The sequence below is a fragment of the Crocodylus siamensis genome, chromosome 4, assembly GCF_052110815.1.
Source record: "Crocodylus siamensis isolate JL-2025a chromosome 4, ASM5211081v1, whole genome shotgun sequence".
Taxonomy (NCBI): Eukaryota; Metazoa; Chordata; order Crocodylia; family Crocodylidae; genus Crocodylus; species Crocodylus siamensis.
Window position 1 is genome coordinate 159,284,861 of NC_143398.1, and position 19,776 is coordinate 159,304,636.

The 19,776-nt window shown below is 39.9% G+C and overlaps 1 protein-coding gene across 4 annotated transcripts in view; it reads left to right on the forward strand.

Annotated features, from left to right (window-relative positions):
* Window positions 1-19,776, forward strand: part of FBXL20 (F-box and leucine rich repeat protein 20) — an 85,658-nt gene that overhangs the window by 48,919 nt on the left and 16,963 nt on the right. For all 4 annotated transcript variants that reach the window (XM_090044534.1, XM_090044536.1, XM_090044535.1 and 1 more), the window contains 7 exons: window positions 1,064-1,118; window positions 6,512-6,586; window positions 9,950-10,044; window positions 10,602-10,670; window positions 14,327-14,422; window positions 16,663-16,789; window positions 19,403-19,477. In XM_090044534.1, coding sequence (XP_089900660.1) covers window positions 1,064-1,118; window positions 6,512-6,586; window positions 9,950-10,044; window positions 10,602-10,670; window positions 14,327-14,422; window positions 16,663-16,789; window positions 19,403-19,477 — 592 coding nt within the window. The remainder of the gene's footprint in view (window positions 1-1,063; window positions 1,119-6,511; window positions 6,587-9,949; window positions 10,045-10,601; window positions 10,671-14,326; window positions 14,423-16,662; window positions 16,790-19,402; window positions 19,478-19,776) is intronic.

Consider the following 19,776-nt stretch of genomic DNA (forward strand, 5'->3'; position numbering starts at 1 on the left):
CTTAATTGCATTATCTTTTGCTATAAGCACTTAACCTTGTGGTTAACATACTTTCATAATCAACATCATAGGTTATAAAAGCTTATTGTGTTAAATCTCTGTTTCAAACTCTTTAATCTTATTCATATAGCTTAGTCCAGGGCTCAGATATTGTTAATAAACTGCTTATTTCCTCAGGAGTGTAAAATATAGTATTTAAGGCTTTATATATACTCAGTAGGATACTAAATAGAAACACTAAGCCCCTTGAAAAAAGAATACAGAGTAGAAGTCTCTTTCTAATGTTCTGATAAAGAGGACAACAAGCAAATAGATTAAGCAGGTCTAAATACTTTTGGGTGTGCCCTCTTGCAAAGAGATGGGGTTTCAAATAGTCTGCTTATTCCTACCACACCTGATTTACACACCTTATACCACTGACACACTCTAAGTAACTCATCTGGCAAGATACACTTGTTCTACCTTTTCCCTGGGGCATGAGGAAGAGACAGCACTTTCAACTGTTTCTCATTTTGCTTATTCAATTATTTTTAATGATAAGAAATAATATATTGGTTTCTGAACTGGAACCTGGCTCCAGGATTTACTGAAGCTTTTAACTTCTTGTTATGCATTTCGGCAGCTGCTGTCAGAGCAATACAACTGTTGGGGAATTTTCACTGCTAAACAGACAGATTCTTTGTACAACTGTTCTCTTGTGTTGAATTGTAACTATTTATTCTGACAAGTCCTGAGCTAATTGATCATTTGACTACTGAGCTACAAGGTAGCATTAAGCATCTGTATTTTGATAAATAATCATTCAGTTTACTCTCTGTCAGCGAATACCACGAGGTATGAGATTAAAAATTTCACGGCAGTTCAATATGTGGGATTCTGCTTTCATTTATTAACTGCTTGGTCTGCACTTTTATTTTCAGTTAAGCTTCCAGCTGAATTACTGTAAAAAGAAGTTTGCTTTCTCCAACTTTTCTTTAAGTTTTCTGTATTCTCTTTATTTTACATGCAAATAATTGAGATGTCTTTGAAGTAAATGTCTTTACATTTTTATTTTCTCTTACAGAATATTCTCTTTCCTGGATGTGGTCACTCTGTGTCGCTGTGCTCAGGTTTCCAGGGTAAGAAATATTTTTTGTGTTTGTTTCCCACCTGCCCCCCTTCAGTGTTGGTAGATTTTAATTATTCATGTCTCAGTATGATTTTAGGACTTTAGGAGTTGTAGGTATTAGTAAGCTTTGTTTATAAGAATATCATTCTCCTTAGTAAATTAGTAATGCCAGGAGCTTCTGCTATCTACTGTACTGATGATTCTACAGTTCATATCTAAATATTTCCATTTGGTAGCAACGAAAGCCCTATCCATCTTAGAGAAAAGTAAGTTGCAACCATTAGAAAAAATTGCAAGAACAGTCTAGATGGTGTTGAAAGGCTGCACTGAGCAGAAGAAATGTATTCATCTTGGCTATGCTAGCTGAAGATAGATAAAATTACATTTTAAAAAGTAAAATGTTTTAGCTCAGATTTATCAAGTTAATTACTTTAATTTTTAATGCTGAGAGAATATCAATGAGCATTTTTTTCCTTTGCTTCAGTTTAGTCACTGCAAAGTGGTGGAAGGAAAACTAGGTATTGAATTCACTGTTTAACTGCTAAAGTAATTTAGGACCATGCAGTTCAGCCAGTGAAGTTCAATCCTAAAATTCCTTGGAAGTAAAATGGATCTTCAACTTCCCCCGTTCAACTGGAGCTTCCCAACTTGTTTTAAGAGCTCCTGTCCAGAATTTCTGCAAGTGGACGTACCACACAACCAACAGACTTTATGTTAATAATCACATTCTTTTGTATTCTGAGTTCTGTACTTACTAGTTTTACTTCCACAGTGTAGCAATAGTGACTAGCCCACATAGTCTTCCAAAGGTGTTTACTCATCTCATCTGCTACTCCCATTTTTGTCACACCCATCCCTTTCCTCAGGGCATCTGTGAACACATTAGATGCTTTGTGACACAGGCAATAAGTAGCTTCTTAAGACTGAGTCATTTGCTCAATCTAGTCTATATGCAAATATATTGTACTCTGATTGGATTCTGTATTAAAACAGGCACACTTCTTTTGTTCTTGCACATTTAATTACTTATTTTCAGGAAAATACAAACACTGAATAGGACTAATCTCCTGATTTGAGATTCTAAGTACCCAGAAATAAGATGATTCTGTTCCCTCAGCTATTGCAAACTCTCTTGCCTTGTACATCCAAGTTATGGCATTTTGTGATACTGTGGTGGTAACTTCAGTACAAGTGTAATTAAAAAAATGAAGTTACAGTTGTGAAGAACCATAGCTTTGCTTTTCCTCACTGCCTTTTTTTTTATATAAAGCTTAGTGGTGGTGGTATTTTAACATAGCTTTTTTGTGTTTAATAATCACAGACAGCAGGTCTTCAGTTCATAGCATAAGTAACAAATATTTGAATAGCTTGTTTAAACACTTAAGAAAATTATCCTCTGTTTTAAAGTGAAAATAGTAAACATACTGCTCTAGAAATGTTTTACAGAGTCCTTTGTAAGAATAAAATGTTTTTGTGAAACAGATAAAGAATCCATTGTCATGTGAGGGCTTTTACATAGTCTGATTTGCGGAATATGACCCCCCTTGTGTCAAGCTGTAAAACTACCTTGAATAACTTTTCCTCTTAAGGGATGGATGAGGTGACATCTTTACTGTGCTCTAAGGGAGAAAATCCCTTTTCTGTCAGCTTTTCCACTGTATAAAGTGACTGGAACGCATCTTTGTTCAGTCTAGTTTAGTTTGGTTTTCTTGTTAGAGGACTATTAAGTACAATTTAGCTGTGTTCAGCCTCTTATTGGGGCCATAAGCCACATAAGGGCTTCAGGAGATGCACCTCCTGCTTGATGATTGAACCAGAAGCTGATTCCTGTGTTCACTGCATCTAGCATCTGAGTAAAACTCTCAGTAGTCTGGCATGGTGTTTGCCATGTCATCTCTTTGAAGCTCCAAGTGAGCCAGGATTGCAAGCTCCAGGCTCATCTAGCTTTAGGCCCTACACCCTGCTGCTTCAGGCTTATAGTGAGTACTGAGACAAGGATCCTTTTGTCTCTCCAGCCTCAGCAGTTCCTTTCTGCCTTGGGCCCAAGCTGTGGATCTTCTTGTTCTTTTGCTCCAATCTAGTCCCTTGCCCAGTACCACTAATAACAGCTAAATCAAGGTACTACAGGCCTATACCTAACATTGCTGTAATAGTTTTTGTGGCAGCATGGAGTTACACTTGCGTTGACACTTGTTATTTATTTGGCACAGTGACCCTTGGCACTGACTCTGGACCTATCTTTCAGGATTGATTCTTCTTTCTTTGCATCACAAGTCCATGAAGAAACTTGTCAGGGTAGAAATGAGGAGAAAGTAGAAAAACATACCTGACAGTTATTCCAGAGAGAGCCTAAGTGTGGTGGATACTCTGGAAAGAATAAGACATCTTAGAGCAGGGGTAGACAACCCCCAGCACAGGTGGTAGAGCATGGCTTGTGAAGGTGTTTTGCTTGACATGCATCTTGGGGCCGACAGCAGGGAAGGGGCTGAGACTGTGCTGTCACAACAAGGATTAGGCCCCTCACAGCTCTACCACAGTCTAGCCTGGCACACCAACGTTTTACAAGTTGAGGTTGCAGATATTTTTGGCACTCTGCTCAGAAACATTGCTGACCCCTGTCTTAGAGGTTCACCAGGATGCTTCATGCTATCTACTCCCAGAACATGACAGATGGAGGAATATAGATCTGATTAGGCAAAACCATCAGTATGTATCAAATATTTTTTAAAACAAAAGAGCCTTCTGTGTCAGTGGGCTGCATCCTCTTAAGAAGTGTTTGAACTAGCTCTTTAATACTAGTTACTTTTTGAGATGCTAATGATGCCTGAGCCCCTTCACTTAAATGGCTTATTAGGAAATCAGTTTCTTTACAGTATGTGCTCACAGTCCAGCTAGAGCAGAAAGACCTTTCCTTGGCTAGTGTGCATGTACTGTGAATACAATGGCATTCTTCCTCTTTCACTCCAAGGTAATAGTAGCGATTTCAAGAATTTCAGTAAACATTTTCAGATAGACCTAACTGCACAGACCTCATCACATGTGGTATCAAAATTTGCTGGAAGCAACAACTGTTATGAAAAGTAATTAACACGCAAAAAAAAATATAAGATTCCTTCTGTGGATTTATTTGCTTTCTGAAAACTTGCTCTGTGCTCAATACTGGTATAAACAGCCTTGTCCAAGTATTTTTATACTAGTAACTTGATAGATTTTCATTCCCATAAATCTCAGTATTGCAGGCTGTCATCTAATGTGGGTTGGGCCATACTCTTATTTAAAAAAGGAAAAAGAAAAAGTGCTTAGTTCATGTCTGGGAATTGGATTATAGGAAAGCAAATCATCTCCTCCCTTCTGTCTTCAGTGAGTGTGTGTGAGATGGTATATTTACTGTTTCTTTAAAAAAGCAAATTTCTTTGTTTCACTAAATACCACTGAGCTGCTGATGTTAAACTTAGTGCTGTCTGGAATCCCACTAATACCTGGTCACCCCCTCCTGGATTTTTAATCCTGCTTAGACCTGATCTCTCTCCTAGCTGCAGAAACCCCAGTCCCAGCTGTACATAGGCTTATTAACTTGTATTACAGTAGTTCCCATGGGTCCCATTTGGGTCAAGGCCCTGCCATTTTTGTACAAATGCATGACAAAAAGATGGTCTAGGCCCTGCAACATTAAAAGGTGTGCAATGAGAACAAGTAGAAGCAAGAACTAAAAAAGAGGAGCCCAGTTAACTATGAGAGTTGCAAAACACGTAGCAAGCAGTTGCCATGTACCTGCTGGACTTCCACATCACAGGAAATGAGCAAATTTATCTGGTTCCATATCTTCATTTTTGTAAAAGTTGGACAACACCTCAGTTTAAGTGTCTGCCACAGGGAGGTTAGTTGGTAGTGTGAATGTTAAATAAAATATTCTGTTTGCCAGCACCACTGCTCCACTCCTCAATTAGGTGCCTGAAAATAACGTATGCCTGAAACAATCTTAGTTTCTAAATTTTAGTATATGAGAAGGTTGATTTATTTTTATAGTGGAAGTTAAACACCTGATTTTAAATTTACATAGGGGAGGAATTTCAGAGTTAACGCTCTGTCCTTGACCTATTCCTTGGCACTGTAATGTGTACATCTGTTACGGGGTGTATTTACTACCTGAGTGAAGTAAGGACAGCCTCACTCCCTTAATCTGAAAAGCAAGGGTATTCAGAGTTAAGTGAGCTCTGTCATAACCCCTGTGGCTCTTCTTTTTGATGGTGAAATGGCACATAATTTGGCAGTGAGCATAAATTCTAATGATTTTCATTGCATGTAGGATGGATTTGCCTTTTGTTACAGTGGCATGTTGCTTCAGAAATCAGATGTAATTGTACGTCATTGAGGGTTGTAAAGTGACTGGGTAAAAGGGAAATTGGGGAATTCCGAGAGCTGCTAATTGAACAGAATTGTTGCTGAGGAAGCAGAAGTGCTTTGAAAATACCCAGTGAATGGTCTTGTGTTTGGTCACAGGACCTCAAGGAGTCATGAGTTCTGGGTTCTTTTCCTGGCTGTGCCTGTGATATGCTGGGACCTTAATTTGCCCATGACCTGATTTTTTTTCCCCCCCAGAGGTGCCATGTACCTGCAGCTCTCACAGCCATCAGTGTAATCCACAGATATTCAGCAATTCTGAAATCAACAAACTAGCCTGTTGACCTGTCTAAACCTCTGTAAAATGCATACATATGCTTGGAAATAAAGCCTTTGGGTGTACACGTGCTCTGATGCATTCTAATTAGAATGCATTGGAGAAGACTTGCTTAAATTGAGTTGAATTAGAACGCTCCAGCATGTTGCAGCATTGCATGTATTTAGTGTCCCACACTTCAAAATGGTGGTCAGAGCATTTTAACTAAAACTCATTAAATGAGCTTTAATTAAAGCACCCCTTCAGCTATTTTGAATATAGGACGCTGAATACATATGTCTGTAGCGTTTTAATTAGAGTGGTTGTCTGGGAGCCAATCTAATTAAAACGCCCCTCGCCCCCACCCTGGAGTATGTTTATAGACACCATTTATTTTTAAAATGCTTTGAGATCCTTGAATGAGTGTTGTTAAAATGCTACCCCTGGATATATTCCCCAGTTGCAAAGTTTTTTCTAAGCACAACATAAGTTTCTTGTATGTCCTAAAAGTGAAAATCTCATTGATGCCTTAGACTTGTCTGCATAAGACTTCTGTGATGTACAAGGATATAGGTAGAGCATATTGTATAAGCAAATACATCCTGGCTGAACCACTGGTATTGCTGACCTAAGGGTTTCATCAGTTACAGTGTTATTTCTGAAAAGGACAAATTGTAACTAGGTTCCTACTGGCATTTTTTTTTTTCTCATTTTAACCACACTGACATTTTTTTCCTTCAATAAAGGCATGGAATGTTCTGGCCCTGGATGGCAGTAACTGGCAGCGAATTGACCTGTTTGATTTCCAGAGGGATATTGAGGTATAGTTAAGTGACATACAAACCTATTTTTCTCGTTAAAATGTAATTACAGCTTGGAATAGATTAATACTCCCAGTATAACCCTTTTTACCTTCTCTGGGGATAGAAATAATTAATTTCAGTACTTCTTAGCTTCAGGGAGCCTTTAAAGGCTTTGCAGTTCATTCAGCTTTTGAAAATGGACAATTATTTATCTATATCAGGGCTGAAAGGCATACATTGTATGTCTGTACTTGCATACATGTACACAGTAAGAAAACAGTTTTTAGTTTCCTGAGAACAGAGATAACAAGGGTAAATATGTTCTGTTGCTGAAAGCTTGCTGATAAATATCAGGCTCTAGATTTTTCTCTTCAATAAAATAATTTTTTTATGTAGTACATTCAAATTTATGCTATTACATTACAGTGTTTCTATGACAGAAGCCTGCTATGGCTTTTTCTCTCCTTTTTTGTACGCGGCCAAATCAAAAATGTGAACCGGGGGATGCAAAAGATCCCCAGTTCTGAGTTGCTTCTAAAACATCTGCCATGGAAATGCCTTGTACCTGTGGATAAATGTGTCAAAGTAAACTGTGAAGGCCATCCAAGAATGTCTGTGTAATTTGCTATTCCAAAGACCAAAAAAGTCTGTGATCCTGGCTAATAAAAAATAAAAAACAAACCAGGATTCAGCCCCTTATCAGATGCTATATTTCCTTTGAAATTCTATATTAGAGGAAGTATATAAAACTAAGATTTGAGGGTTTTGATGGAAGCCGAAAGTTACACTGCATTTTTAGAGGGGAGTATTTCAGTGCTCTTCGGGCCAGGCACATGTTTAAACACAAATTAGGATAAAGGAAATGGCCTGCAACACAGTAGCAGTTTGTGTGTCCTAGAGCCTGATCTAAATGCATTGGGTGTGAGTAGCCTGGGGTTTGTGTCAATGGAGTAACATGTTTTTACTTTCCTTAACAAACATTGCCCCATTTAAGGGAGAAAGCTAAAATAAAAGTATTCACAGCTTTCGTTAAGGTCTGTATTTGTATATGCCATAATTTTCCTGCATGTGTGGTAATATTTATTGGAGCTCCCTGATCCATGGTAAAGAAGAAAATGAGGATGGAACTCTTCAGCCAAGCTGCTCTCTCAACTGTATGAGAGAGAGGGGTGGGCAAGGATTTTTGTGGAATGAAATGAATGCATTGGATTCAAAAACTTGCTTAAGTCTATCCCAAACATGCAGTTGGTCCAATAAAAAATATCACTCACAAAAATCCTTTCCTCTCATTTTGAAACAGCTTTACATTTAAATGAGGTTTTCTGTTTTGGGTGCTTTTATATCGCTTAAAAAATCTGCCTATGAACACTACTATGTGCGTGAACATAGGGGCTGCATACAGACATTTGGGCAGGTTACAGGGAGGTTAGATTGGGTTAAAAATGGCCAGTTTAGCTTAGTTCGTCCAGCTGTGGACCTGGTGGATCTAAGTGCGAACTGTATAGAAATTCAGGACAGTTAAATTGGTCTAAAAATGGCCAATCCGATTTAAGTTAACCTTACATCTAAGGTACGCTCCATTTAGATCAGGTTGTCCATTTTTAGACCATTCTAACTGTCCCAGACTTCTGTACAGTTTCCAGCATAGCCCCAAGGCTGGGAAAACCCAGATGCAGGCCTCAGCTCCAGGGATGTGATTTTCCTACTTGCTCCTCTTCCCCTTTCCTCCCAGCACCGGGCTATGTTTAGCCCCCTGCCCTTCCCCCCAGCCCACCAAACTCCCCATTCTGCAAACCACTTCTGGGGTCACTTTTACTAGAATTTGCCAGTGTTGGGAGCTGAGCAAATTGGGGTGGGGGTTGTTCATCTGGGGGTCAGGGGCTAAAAAAAAATAGCCCTTGGTCAGGGGTTGGGGGGGAGTCCATAAGCCCACCTGTGGACCCTTTGAACCTCTCTGGTCCCACCAAACTCTCCCATGGATCTCACTAGTCCCTTGATTCCCCCTCTCAGTTGCCACCTACGCCCAGTTCCTCCCTGTGGATGCCATGTCCCCACCCCCGATCTCTCTGTGGACGCCCCGCCATCCTACCCAGAGCCTGCTTTCCTTCAATTCCCCCAACCCTCTCCACTAGTCCCACAATCCCAACTTATCTTAGATTGGGTAGCCATTTTTAACTTGATATAACCTCCCCCTAACCTCCCCAGATGTCTGTACACAGCCACAATTGTGCCCGAGTGTTAGCTTCCATTTTTAATACACGATGCTCCAATAAGTTTCTGTTCCTTGCCCTCAGCAAGCATTCTCAGACTGTCTAAGCCCTAAGAGTTGTTTATTTTAAAGGATACTAAGCCCTACATCTTCCCTGAAACTGTCCTTAAATATTTAAAGTGGCTGTTACTGCATTTAAATCCTCTGCAACCCAAGCACATTCGTTCACAGTCATGGTGAGGCTGCTGCAGAGTCCTACAAAGGCATACATTGTTTAAAATTCTTTAACTCTCCTCTGAAAATGCAGTGTGGATGTAGCCTTGATCCATTTTAGATAATGCAACACCCTTGCAGTGCTTCCAAGCTTCAGTAGCTAGCCTAATACTTGACTACATTTGTAGTTTGGGAAGGAGGGGCTAGAGAGAAAAATGTCTTAATCATAATAACATTTTTAGATACTGGTAACACATGATAAAGTGACTGACATCCATTTCACAGTGATCAAAGATGGAGAGCAAAACAAAGGGGGAGAACATATATTGCTAGACACAAACTATTGTGTTGGTGCAGTTGTTTGGTCTTTCCTTTTAAAATCTCACACTTCATCCTCTGGAGTAAAAAGCTTTGTGAAGTTTTTTTTGTTTTTAAGATAACTTTAAGAGAAAGATATCCTCTTGGGAGATTAGAATTCCCATGTACTGCCCTTCTTCTCCCTGTACCTGTCTAATAATAATAGTCCTTTATACTTCTTACGGTACCGTGTGTTTGTTTGTTTTTATTTTACCAAGTCCATTTTCCTTGTGTTGTATCTGACTTGTATACCTGCAGTAATAATGCTTTAACTTGCTCTGTTGAGCAGTCAGTTTCTGTTACTGGTGAGGATTTTCTTACTAGATAGCCTAACTTTCTTCTTTGCATTTGGGTAATTGTTCTTTGTTTCTCCATCTTCAAAAGCTGAATAGTTCTGTTCCTTCATTTTATGTTTTTACCATGACAGTGATTGCATTTTCTCAGTCCCTGTATGCTTATAATAGTATCCAAACTGCTTTTAATCTGCAGTTGCTGTTTTACTAGTAGTAGTAGTAGTAGTAGTACTTAACTTTTTAAACAGGAGATTATGAAAACTGATATTACCTTAAAAGTTATCATGGAATTCTTTCTATCTTTTACAGGGTCGGGTAGTGGAGAATATTTCTAAAAGATGTGGAGGCTTCTTACGAAAGTTAAGCCTGCGTGGGTGTCTAGGAGTGGGAGACAATGCATTAAGGTAGTGGTGTAGCTTCTTTTTCCTCTTAAATATGAAGTGAAGAAGGGTTGTTCTTTTGCCACCACAGAGGTCTGAAAGGAATAGTTTAAGTAAATATAGGACAATAAAATATCATTCCTTTTTGATGTGTTTTTTTCTAGTTTGAAATGTGAGCCTTTCTCAACCCTCTTTAGAAAAATAAATAAATAATGTTAATGTGCTGTACCACCAAACCCGATGGTGCCATCAGAGACATTAGCACTGGTCCTCAGACCCTTGTTTCTGCCTGGGGAAGCTTCAGAGACAAGATGCAGGCCTATAGCCCATTAATTCCCTGCATAAACTTTTATCAGTAAAAGCTTCAGCAGTCACTTGTGTGTTGCCCTGTCTTTGCGAAAAATCCTGACGTAAAAACTGAGGAATATTTGACAGTCTGCCAAAGACAGAGATTTATTATTATTATTATTATTATTATAATAAAATCATAGTTTGGTATAGAAGTTAAAGCATCCACTTTTTAAGTATTTGTAAATATTTGGTCTGAAAAAAAAGCGTGTTCTGTCTTTTCTCCAATGAAGGACATTTGCACAGAACTGCAGAAATATTGAAGTATTAAACCTGAATGGCTGTACTAAGATCACAGATGCGTAAGTAACATAGATTTTTCTGGGGGAATGTTGTAATGTTTATATCCTAGATGTGAATTCTCTGTTTTCAGAAAGGAAGTGGTTTAAATTCCATTTCACTTCCCTGTCCTTATATTTTCCATATCATTTGTTTTCAAAATGTGGAACAGACTAGTACCCTACCGGCAGATGGAGACAACTGTCTGTCACCTGACAAAATTCTGAAGACTGATTCATTCTTCAAGCCAGACTATACAACTTCTTTAAATTTAAGGTTTATGGGCATATTTCTATCTTAATCTGAGGCAGGTATGACTCATGTTACCAGGGGCAGAGAACCCTACAAAACCCACCTGTTTCAGAATAGTAAAGCTCATTCATTATTGGAACAGGTGATATTCTGTTTGTTCCTGAAAGTCCACATCTCTGGGAACAGTTCTCCTTTATTGCTGTATTTTCTTCTTATTATTGTTGTGCTTATCTTTCAATTTATCTCACTGCTTGATATATACAGTTCCCTTTTGATAGGTTCAAGATCTCCTACAGATTTTTACATTTTTGCTATGTGTTGGTCAGTTCTGAAGAAGCTTAACAAACTTCATCCTTTGGGATGAAAGCAATGGGTCTCAGAGGGAATTTGAATATTACTTCTCAGGGAAGAAAGTGGTGTCTATGTTGGATTTTTTTTTTTAATTGGTATAGTTTTTCAAAAGGGCAAAGCTATCCCACTGGACTCATGAGAAGGAAGAAAACATGATAGCGCATTGGCTCTGTAGAGGAATCTGAAAAGAATGGTCAAGAGCTTATCAGTCTGTAAAGGAAATATTCTGGTTGTGGATGGTACATAGAATCCTAGGGCATCTTTATACATGCTCTGGGGTGGCGGGGGGACTGTAATTAGAGTGTCTCTTGGAAGCCGCTCTAATTCAAGTGCCTGCAGTGTCTTGTATATTCAGCATCCCACACTTCAAAATGGCAGCAGGGGTGCTTTAGCTAAAGTTCTTTCGATGCATAAGACCCTGAGGCTGCCGGAGCTTGGTAATTAGCATGCTCCAACAGGCTCAATTATTTGAGTCTGCTCCTATGTGCTATGGTTAATCAAGTCTGCTCTGACGTGCTGTGATTACAGCACGTCAGAGCAGGTGTCCCACATGCCTACAGGCACCACTAGTAAATAGGGCAGAAAGGGACCTCAGGAGGTCACATCTAGTCCAACCCTGTTGAAACCAATGGTGCCAACATTTATGGCAGATGTGCCACAAATTAGTCCCTTGCCCTTCCCAAGTGTCAGTCCTGTCTGCTCCCCCTCCCTGATGTGCTGCTTTGCTTTCGGCTCCCAACCCTTTGCTGGTCTGCTGCTCCATTTTCTGCTTCCTTCCTTGTGCCCTCTGCTTGATCTGCTACTTCAGTTTCTGCTCCCTACTGTATCTGCTGACATGCTCCCTGCCCCCTCCCTGATCTTCTGGGTGTCACAAGTGGTGCAGACAGCTTCTTGTGTGTGGCGCACATGCCACTGGTTAGCCACCCCTGGTCTAAATCATCCTAAGCAACATGTTTTGTTTGATTTTTATTATTAGCTGAGGACATGTCATAGGACAATGTGTCATCCATAAAATGTGCTGGTTGTAGTGGTGCATGTGAAGCTGTAGTTTCTTGTTGCTGTGCACTGGCTGTTAGAGTAACATTTTTGCTACTCTAACAGCCAGTGCACAGCAACAAGGAACTACAGCTTCCATACACTCTTCGTAGATTTGTGTTTTTTCAAGGGCAGAGAGGATTTTGGTTTGCCTGGAGAAAGAGCTGGTTCCATAGCCACTTGTGTTCTTCCTTGATAAAGTGCTTTTTGTAGCATCTTACATCAGCATGTACTACTGGATTGAAAGATATCTCCATACTTCCTACAGCAGCTGTTTGTGAATTGTTTCAGAACGGTAGAGGCCTGCTATGTGTATGCACTTTCTGAAGATTTACTACAGATTCTGCATCTAAATGATACAGATTTTTCTCAAAATGAAAGTACAATGGCATAAAATATTCTTCCTAGAAGAACAGTAGGGAAATTCTCTAAATCATTTTGCTTGTTTGGGTTAAATAAGACCCTAGTAACTGAAAGAAGCATTAATTTAATGCTTTAATGCTTTTTATATGCCACAAATAGCAGCTGTTAAGAAAAGCTATATCCTTAATTGCTATACTTCTCTTACTTTTCAGCATTTACTTCTAACTATAATATTTTAAGACATCTTGACTTTCTGATGAATTTGGGATAAAGTGACCATTATTCTGATCTTACCTAAACTTCCCTTGAAATAGTTTTGGCATTTAGCTTAGCCGACAAGGGTATAGGAATTTATTATGAGTGGGGTAAACATGTCTTGTACTGTTAATGTTTTTAAAAATGAATATGATCTTGTTATTAGAAAAAAAGTATAGCCAGTCTGTGCTGTCACCCCCCCAGTAGAACCACACCCATTGACTCCACTGAAACTGCTTTTTATCTTAAGATACAGCATGTGCTTTTGACTTTAATTAAGGCCAGTGCACTCAGCACCTTGCAGGATTAAAAGCCCTTCCTTTGCAGTTCTTCCAGCTCAGTGGAACCAGATGAGAGGATCATAGATCAGATCTAGATTTTTTTTTCCAGCTTAGCTGTACTCCTGCTAGGATTTTGAAAAGGAGACTTGTGGCCATAACTTACAACATTTTGGTGGGGGGGGATTGCGAATCTTGTTCACAAAGTGTACAAGCCCACGCTGTGCTAGCTGAATAATTCTTTGGAAGCCTTTGCAAGAGGCAGCTGGTTTTCTCAGTGTGTAGTTGCCTACATGCTCAGCACTTCAGAAAGCCATATTTTGTTGTTGTTCCCTTGGAAATTAATCTTCAGATAGGCGAGATCACTGCCACTTGCATCAACTAGGTGGCTAAAGTGTGCTTCATTTACACAAGACAGCTGCCAGCATATAGCTCTTGTTTTTTAGCTTGGTCATCTGAGGGTATGGACAGGCATAACAGTTATACTGATTGAAAGGGAAGGGGCTTAGCACAGCTCAGCTGAATCCACTGTAAGTGGTTAAGTTGTCCACTCTATCTCCTGGTAAGTGGCAGGTAATCTGCAAAAAAGTATCTCCTGTATTTATTTGGGGTAAGTCATTGCAGTTTAACTCCACTTATTATTGCAGGGTAGCAGCAGATGGATGCAATATATCAGCTGATGTGTGCTTTCAAGTGATGAGGTACTCCCTCCCCGCTCTCTTGTTCATCTGTCCATGCCCAAATGTTAAAAACAATAATCCTGAGGATGAAAAAATAAGGAAGAGGGCCTCAATCTTTGGTGTGATATAGTTACTTTGATAACAGGTATTAGAAATGCCCCGTGAAATGGCCGTTTCCATTTTGATGCAAATGAATGCTTTTACATAAACTGAAATGAGTGGAAATGTGAAGGAAAGTTCTTCTATCTTCCTACCTGTTTGCTAACTACTTACAGATTCCTTTACTTTATCTCTGTCCTGATTGTATTTGTCTTCCTTCTTTAAGTGAGGGCCTGCTGTTCTCTTGTGCATATAGTGATCTTATGGAATAATATTGCATAACTATATGAAAATCATACTTCTCTGATAATTTCTATGATTCTATGACACATTTATCTCATGTGTTTGGTTTTTATTATCTTTCAGTACCTGTACCAGCCTCAGTAAGTTCTGCTCTAAACTCAGGCACCTTGATTTGGCTTCCTGCACTTCCATAACCAACTTGTCTCTAAAAGCACTGAGGTAGGAACTGAATGAGTGTGCATCCTATGCACCAGTTGATTATATATAGCTTGCCCCACTGCATTTCCAATATCTGAATTCTCTGCCAAAGACTGACATGGATTGATAGGAGCTGTGATCAGAAACTAGGCATAAGATATGAGTGCTTTGCTTTGTGGTTCACAGAGGTAGAAAGGAACTAAACTGAAGATGCTCCCAGTTTTGTATGCATCCATCCTGCTAATGGTTAGTAGCAGTAAAATAATTAGATTATATTAAAGAGGTTTCCCTTTTGAGTAGGAACAGGTGTAGATGTAATCTTTCTTTACGTTAGCATACCTTGTTAAAGATCTTTCAGTCAAACTGATGTTTGAATTGTACCATTACTGCTGCATGTATACCAGGTATCCTGTAGTTATGAAGCGAACATTGGCACATGATTGATTGTCTTTTAAAACTGCTTAAATCATATGCAGCCACTTAAACCTACTAAATGCAATTGCCAAGCAGTCTAGAAATGGAAGGGAAAGGCAGACAATGGTGAGAAGAGACTGGGACAGAGGAGGAGAGGCAAAAGAACACTGAGGATAATAATAGGGGTTGGGGGCTGAGAGGTTAAAAATAAGCTTGATGAAGTTGAATTTTAAACAAATGAATCTATCTGAAAAGGATAAAAGTAAAAAAAGCCTTCTCCAACACAAATAAAATATGAAAAGGATGTATCAAGGTGTTTAAGGAAAAGCACAGAATTGTAAGAGCAAACAAGGGAGATCATTTGCAGTTGGGTTTAAGCACTTTAAGCCTGAATGCATATATACAAGTATTTTAACCTGATCACTAGTTTTGTAGGATCAGGTTTACACCTGCGATTACTTGCAAGGCTAAATGCTAAAATGTACAGGTCTGTTTACCTGACTGCACATCAGATTTATAAATGTTGTTCATTGTAGTGCATGGTTGTGCAAAGTACAGCCCATAAGTCAAATCTGACCCACCAACAGCTTCAATCCAGCTCACAGGTGGATGACCGCCAACTCACTGGATCTGGTCTGTGGGTGGCCAGTGGCTCTGGCTGCTGGGTGGGCGGGTGGGACTGCTTCCACCTAGCAGCATCAACCCGTGACCCGATGGCATCAGTTGTGGACCCAGGCAGGGCTTCCACTGCAGCCATTGTGGACACGACTGGCAGGTTCAGGAGCCCAGATGCAGAACCTGCTGGTGGCATCCACAGCTGATGCTACTGCCCGCCTGGTGCAACAGGAACTACTGCCCATAGCCCCAACCCAGAACCTGCTGGCAGCCTTAGCTGTGGACCCAGGCAGGATTTTCTGCCATGCCAGGCAGGCAACAACATCTCTCTCTCTCTCTCTCTCTGTCTGTGTGTGTGTGTGTGTGTGTGTGTGTGTGTCGCTCTCTCTGTGTGTGCGCATCTGTGTGTGCACGCATCTGTGTATGGGCATGTTTATGTCTGTATGTGTGTATGTTTGTCTGTCTTTCTTCCTCTCCATCTAGAACGCAGCCAAAGCTGTAATTCTCCAGGAGCCCCAACACTCAGCTGTGAACCCAGGCAGAAGCTTCTCCACACTGGGCAGGCAGCAGCGGCAGCTGTCACTGCCGGAGGTTCCGCATCAAGGTTCTGAAACCTGGTGGCTGTGCCCACAGCTGACACTGACATTTGCCTGATCTGGCAGAAGCCCCCACCTGGATCAATAGCTGAGCATAAGGGCTCCTGGCAAACTTACAGCTTTGGCTGGGTTCTGGAGGGAGGGGGAGAAAGGGAGAGAAGAGAACGAGAGCAACAGAGAGACAGAAGAGAAGAGAGAGAGATAGATGTGGCCCTCAACAGGTCCCCAAAGCTCATTAAGTGACCCTCCAGCCAAAATAATTGCCTACTCCTGTTGTAGCAACTCTTTGCAAATGCAAAGCTGTATCTGGCAAATCTGAAGCAGTGTGTCAGACACTAAGCCCTTTAAATTTTATTTAACAGTTGTTTGCCCGAATCTCCACTTTGGATACCATAGATCAATCTTCTTTTCCCCAAGAGCTACAATAATGTCTCATTGGTGTCTGATCCTACTGGTGGAGAGCTCTTTTTTCTTAACTAGAGACTGTTTAATAAGCAAGTGGCTGTATCGGTGTTGGGTGTGGGTGTTACCTCCTGTGCTCACTTGGACTGAAGGGGAAGTTTCCTATGCTATGGCTTAAAGCAGGATTCTTTCAAGTTTTCAATCACTTTTTTTTCTTTTCTTTCACCTCCCAAGTGAGGGATGCCCACTGCTAGAACAGCTGAATATCTCTTGGTGTGACCAAGTGACGAAGGATGGGATCCAGGCTCTTGTGAGAGGATGTGGGGGATTGAAAGCCTTGTTCTTGAAAGGCTGCACGCAGGTATGTCCTTACAGAGGCCATGTCCATTAAACTAAGTAAAACCCTGAGTTTCTGATTGCTGAAACATTGTGGATTTTGTTTTTCCAAAAAATACTAGATCTTGAATAATTTCAGTTAGATACTAGTTAGAGTGAGCACTTCATTGAAGCTCAAATAGCTTTGAACTCGGCATGAGTAGCTGAACATAGATGTTATTTGTGTGGTATATTGGCAGAATTACTTTTTTTTTTCTTCAGGGACATAATGGGCAAAATCATGCGCATGTGGATTTTTTAAAAAGGGAAGATAACTTGGTTAAGTCTCTGGATGGAATTGACCCTTTTCAAGGCTCAGACAGTAATAGAAAGCTCAGCTGTAGTTGCATCTGGCACCACATGATCCAATACCATCTCCTTGCAAAGTGGACTCTTCCAGCCTGCCAAAGTAAAATTGGACTGTAAATGACTCTTCAAAGTTTTTTTTTCCCTGCAGCTGGACAGACAGAGTTATCATTTCCATATGTCATATTATTTCTCTAGACTGTTTCCAGACCAATATAGAGTAACATGTTATGAAGACACTCAGCATAGATGGGTCTCCAACCCTAATACATATGATTTTAAACTGTGAATTAGCTTTTAAGGCTGAAATATGTTACTCTTCTATTACATACCTTTTGTTATTTTGATTTAATTTTCTTTTAACCTCATTGGGCTGTGAAAGTACCTACCCCTCAATCTAGAATGAAATTTGCATAGCATTTTTCATGTGTTACATATCTAAGAGCTTGATGTGTTAAATATGGCTAATACTGTGACTTTATTTAGGCACCCCCTAACACTTGAGAATTTGACAGTAGCTGGCATCTCATTGAGCATTAAAGTCTCACACTGAGGATATGAACCTAACCCTGGAAAGCCAGAAAAAGGGCCAAAGAGACCAATATCATCCAAAGAACAATACCACCAAATAGTGTAATGTTTCCTTTAATATAGATTTATTTTTTAGCCTTAGAACAGTGGTGCTCAATCTTTTGGTCCCATAGATCAGATGTGTGGCATAAGGCCAGTCCATGGGCCAGATTGGGCCCTGCATGGCTTCAGCCAACCCCTTTATGCCCAGATTGGACCCCAGGGTTTGCTGCCACTGCTCCCCTGCCACAACATTTTCAGACCTGTGGGGAGACTCATGGGCCAGGTGACATGGCTTCAGGGACCAAATCTAGCCTGCAAGCCAGAGGTTGAGCACCTCTGCCTTAGAGTTCCAAGTTGTGGTGTGGGACTTGAAAGCACAATCATCCTTTACAGACAGGCAAGGCCCTGACTGAGTGAAACTAATGCTTTGGAAACTGGTATAATATCTACACAGATCTCAGTATGTTTATAAGCATAGGGATTTCTTTTTTAGCCACAGCATTTGAGCTGAGAGGTTGGTAGACAGGCTGAAAACTAGCATTCAGCTTGCTCAGCTGTAAAGGCAAGAGGAATTTTGCCAAAGAACTGATTTCCCATCTCTGTTTGAAAAAACAAAACCTAAAGAAGTGTCATGGCCACTTTAGCACACTAGCAGATAAAACTGAAAAGACTAAAACAGTGACTTTGCAGTAAATTATGTGGATCTCTGTTTCTCTAGCTTGAACAAGTAAGCCTGCTGTATTTCAGATTTGTGGCTCTAGGGAATCTTCAGTAGTTAACACTTAAGAGTTTAATCCTGCAGTCCATCTTCTTTGATGTACTTGGTTCTCTTTTGCCTGAATGTTGAAACTTGGCAGAGGGGGGTTGTTCCTCAGAAAGGGGTATCCTAATTCCATTTTCCCTCTCATGGACTTGTAAACTTCAATAATTAGTCCTGTTGTATGTGCAGGTAGAAAGCTGTAAAAGTTTTAGTATGTCAAACCACTGTGTGCAAAATAAGTCCAAATATTTGGTCTATAGCCAATAGTTTTTTAAGCTTATGTTATGAGATATTTTAATAGCCTGTGAAACATATACATGATTGTAGAAGAAGATGACTTGGTAAGAGGTTTAACAATCTGAGCCTATTTTCAGAATTCAGATCACTGAAAAAACAGCTTGAGCTTCTGGTTATTTATGGAACTCTGAAAAATATTGATAGGAATACAGCCTTGTTATCAATTATTTGCCATCTGTTCTCCTGGATATAAGAATAGCAGCATTTTTTTTTAGCAGTTAAAGGCAATTGGGATACCTTTTGTGGCTGGCTTTACTTTGGAAAAAGACATTCTTCAGAAAGCTTGAGAAGTGACTTGAAGATGTGAAAATGGCATTCACTTTGTTGACTTTCAGAGGAGCCCTAGGAAGCTTTAATTATCATCTTCTAATTATAGTAAATTGTATTCTAATTGCATCTCTTGGTTTGTTGGTAGTCAGTTACTTTTGATCAGTTCACAGTTCATTTAAATCAATAAGCTATTCTTCCAGGTTGATCTGGGTTGGAGATCTAGAACAGTAGGAAAATACCACTTGTTTACTGCCATGGTACATGTTTGTGAGCTGTGTGGTGCTTTTTGCCACCAGCACAAATCCAATTTGTATCTGTTTATACCTTTTTCTTTCAAGCCCACTTCAAATATAACAAATTGCTTCAGTCTCTAAGTGTTATTTTTCTTTCTAGCTGGAAGACGAAGCACTCAAATACATTGGTGCACACTGTCCTGAACTGGTGACTTTAAACCTACAAACTTGCTTAGTAAGTAACCTTTCATTGTGATTCCCAGGTTACATGTAATGTATGTGTAGATGGCATATCTGAATAGAAACAAGTTAAACATAGCTCTTAAAGCCTCGGTTATGCAAGCAGACTGGGAATGGCAACTTTTTAAGCATTTAAAAATAGCTTACAAAAATAGCTTTTTGGTTGCATTTGATATAGTTGTATGAGCCCCCAAAATAGCTTTGTTAGCATTTGGCTTGGCAGCATCATTTTGTCTGTCTTTGCCCTGCCCAAAGGCCTTTTAAGCTCATTTGCAAGACTAGCTGGAAAAATTC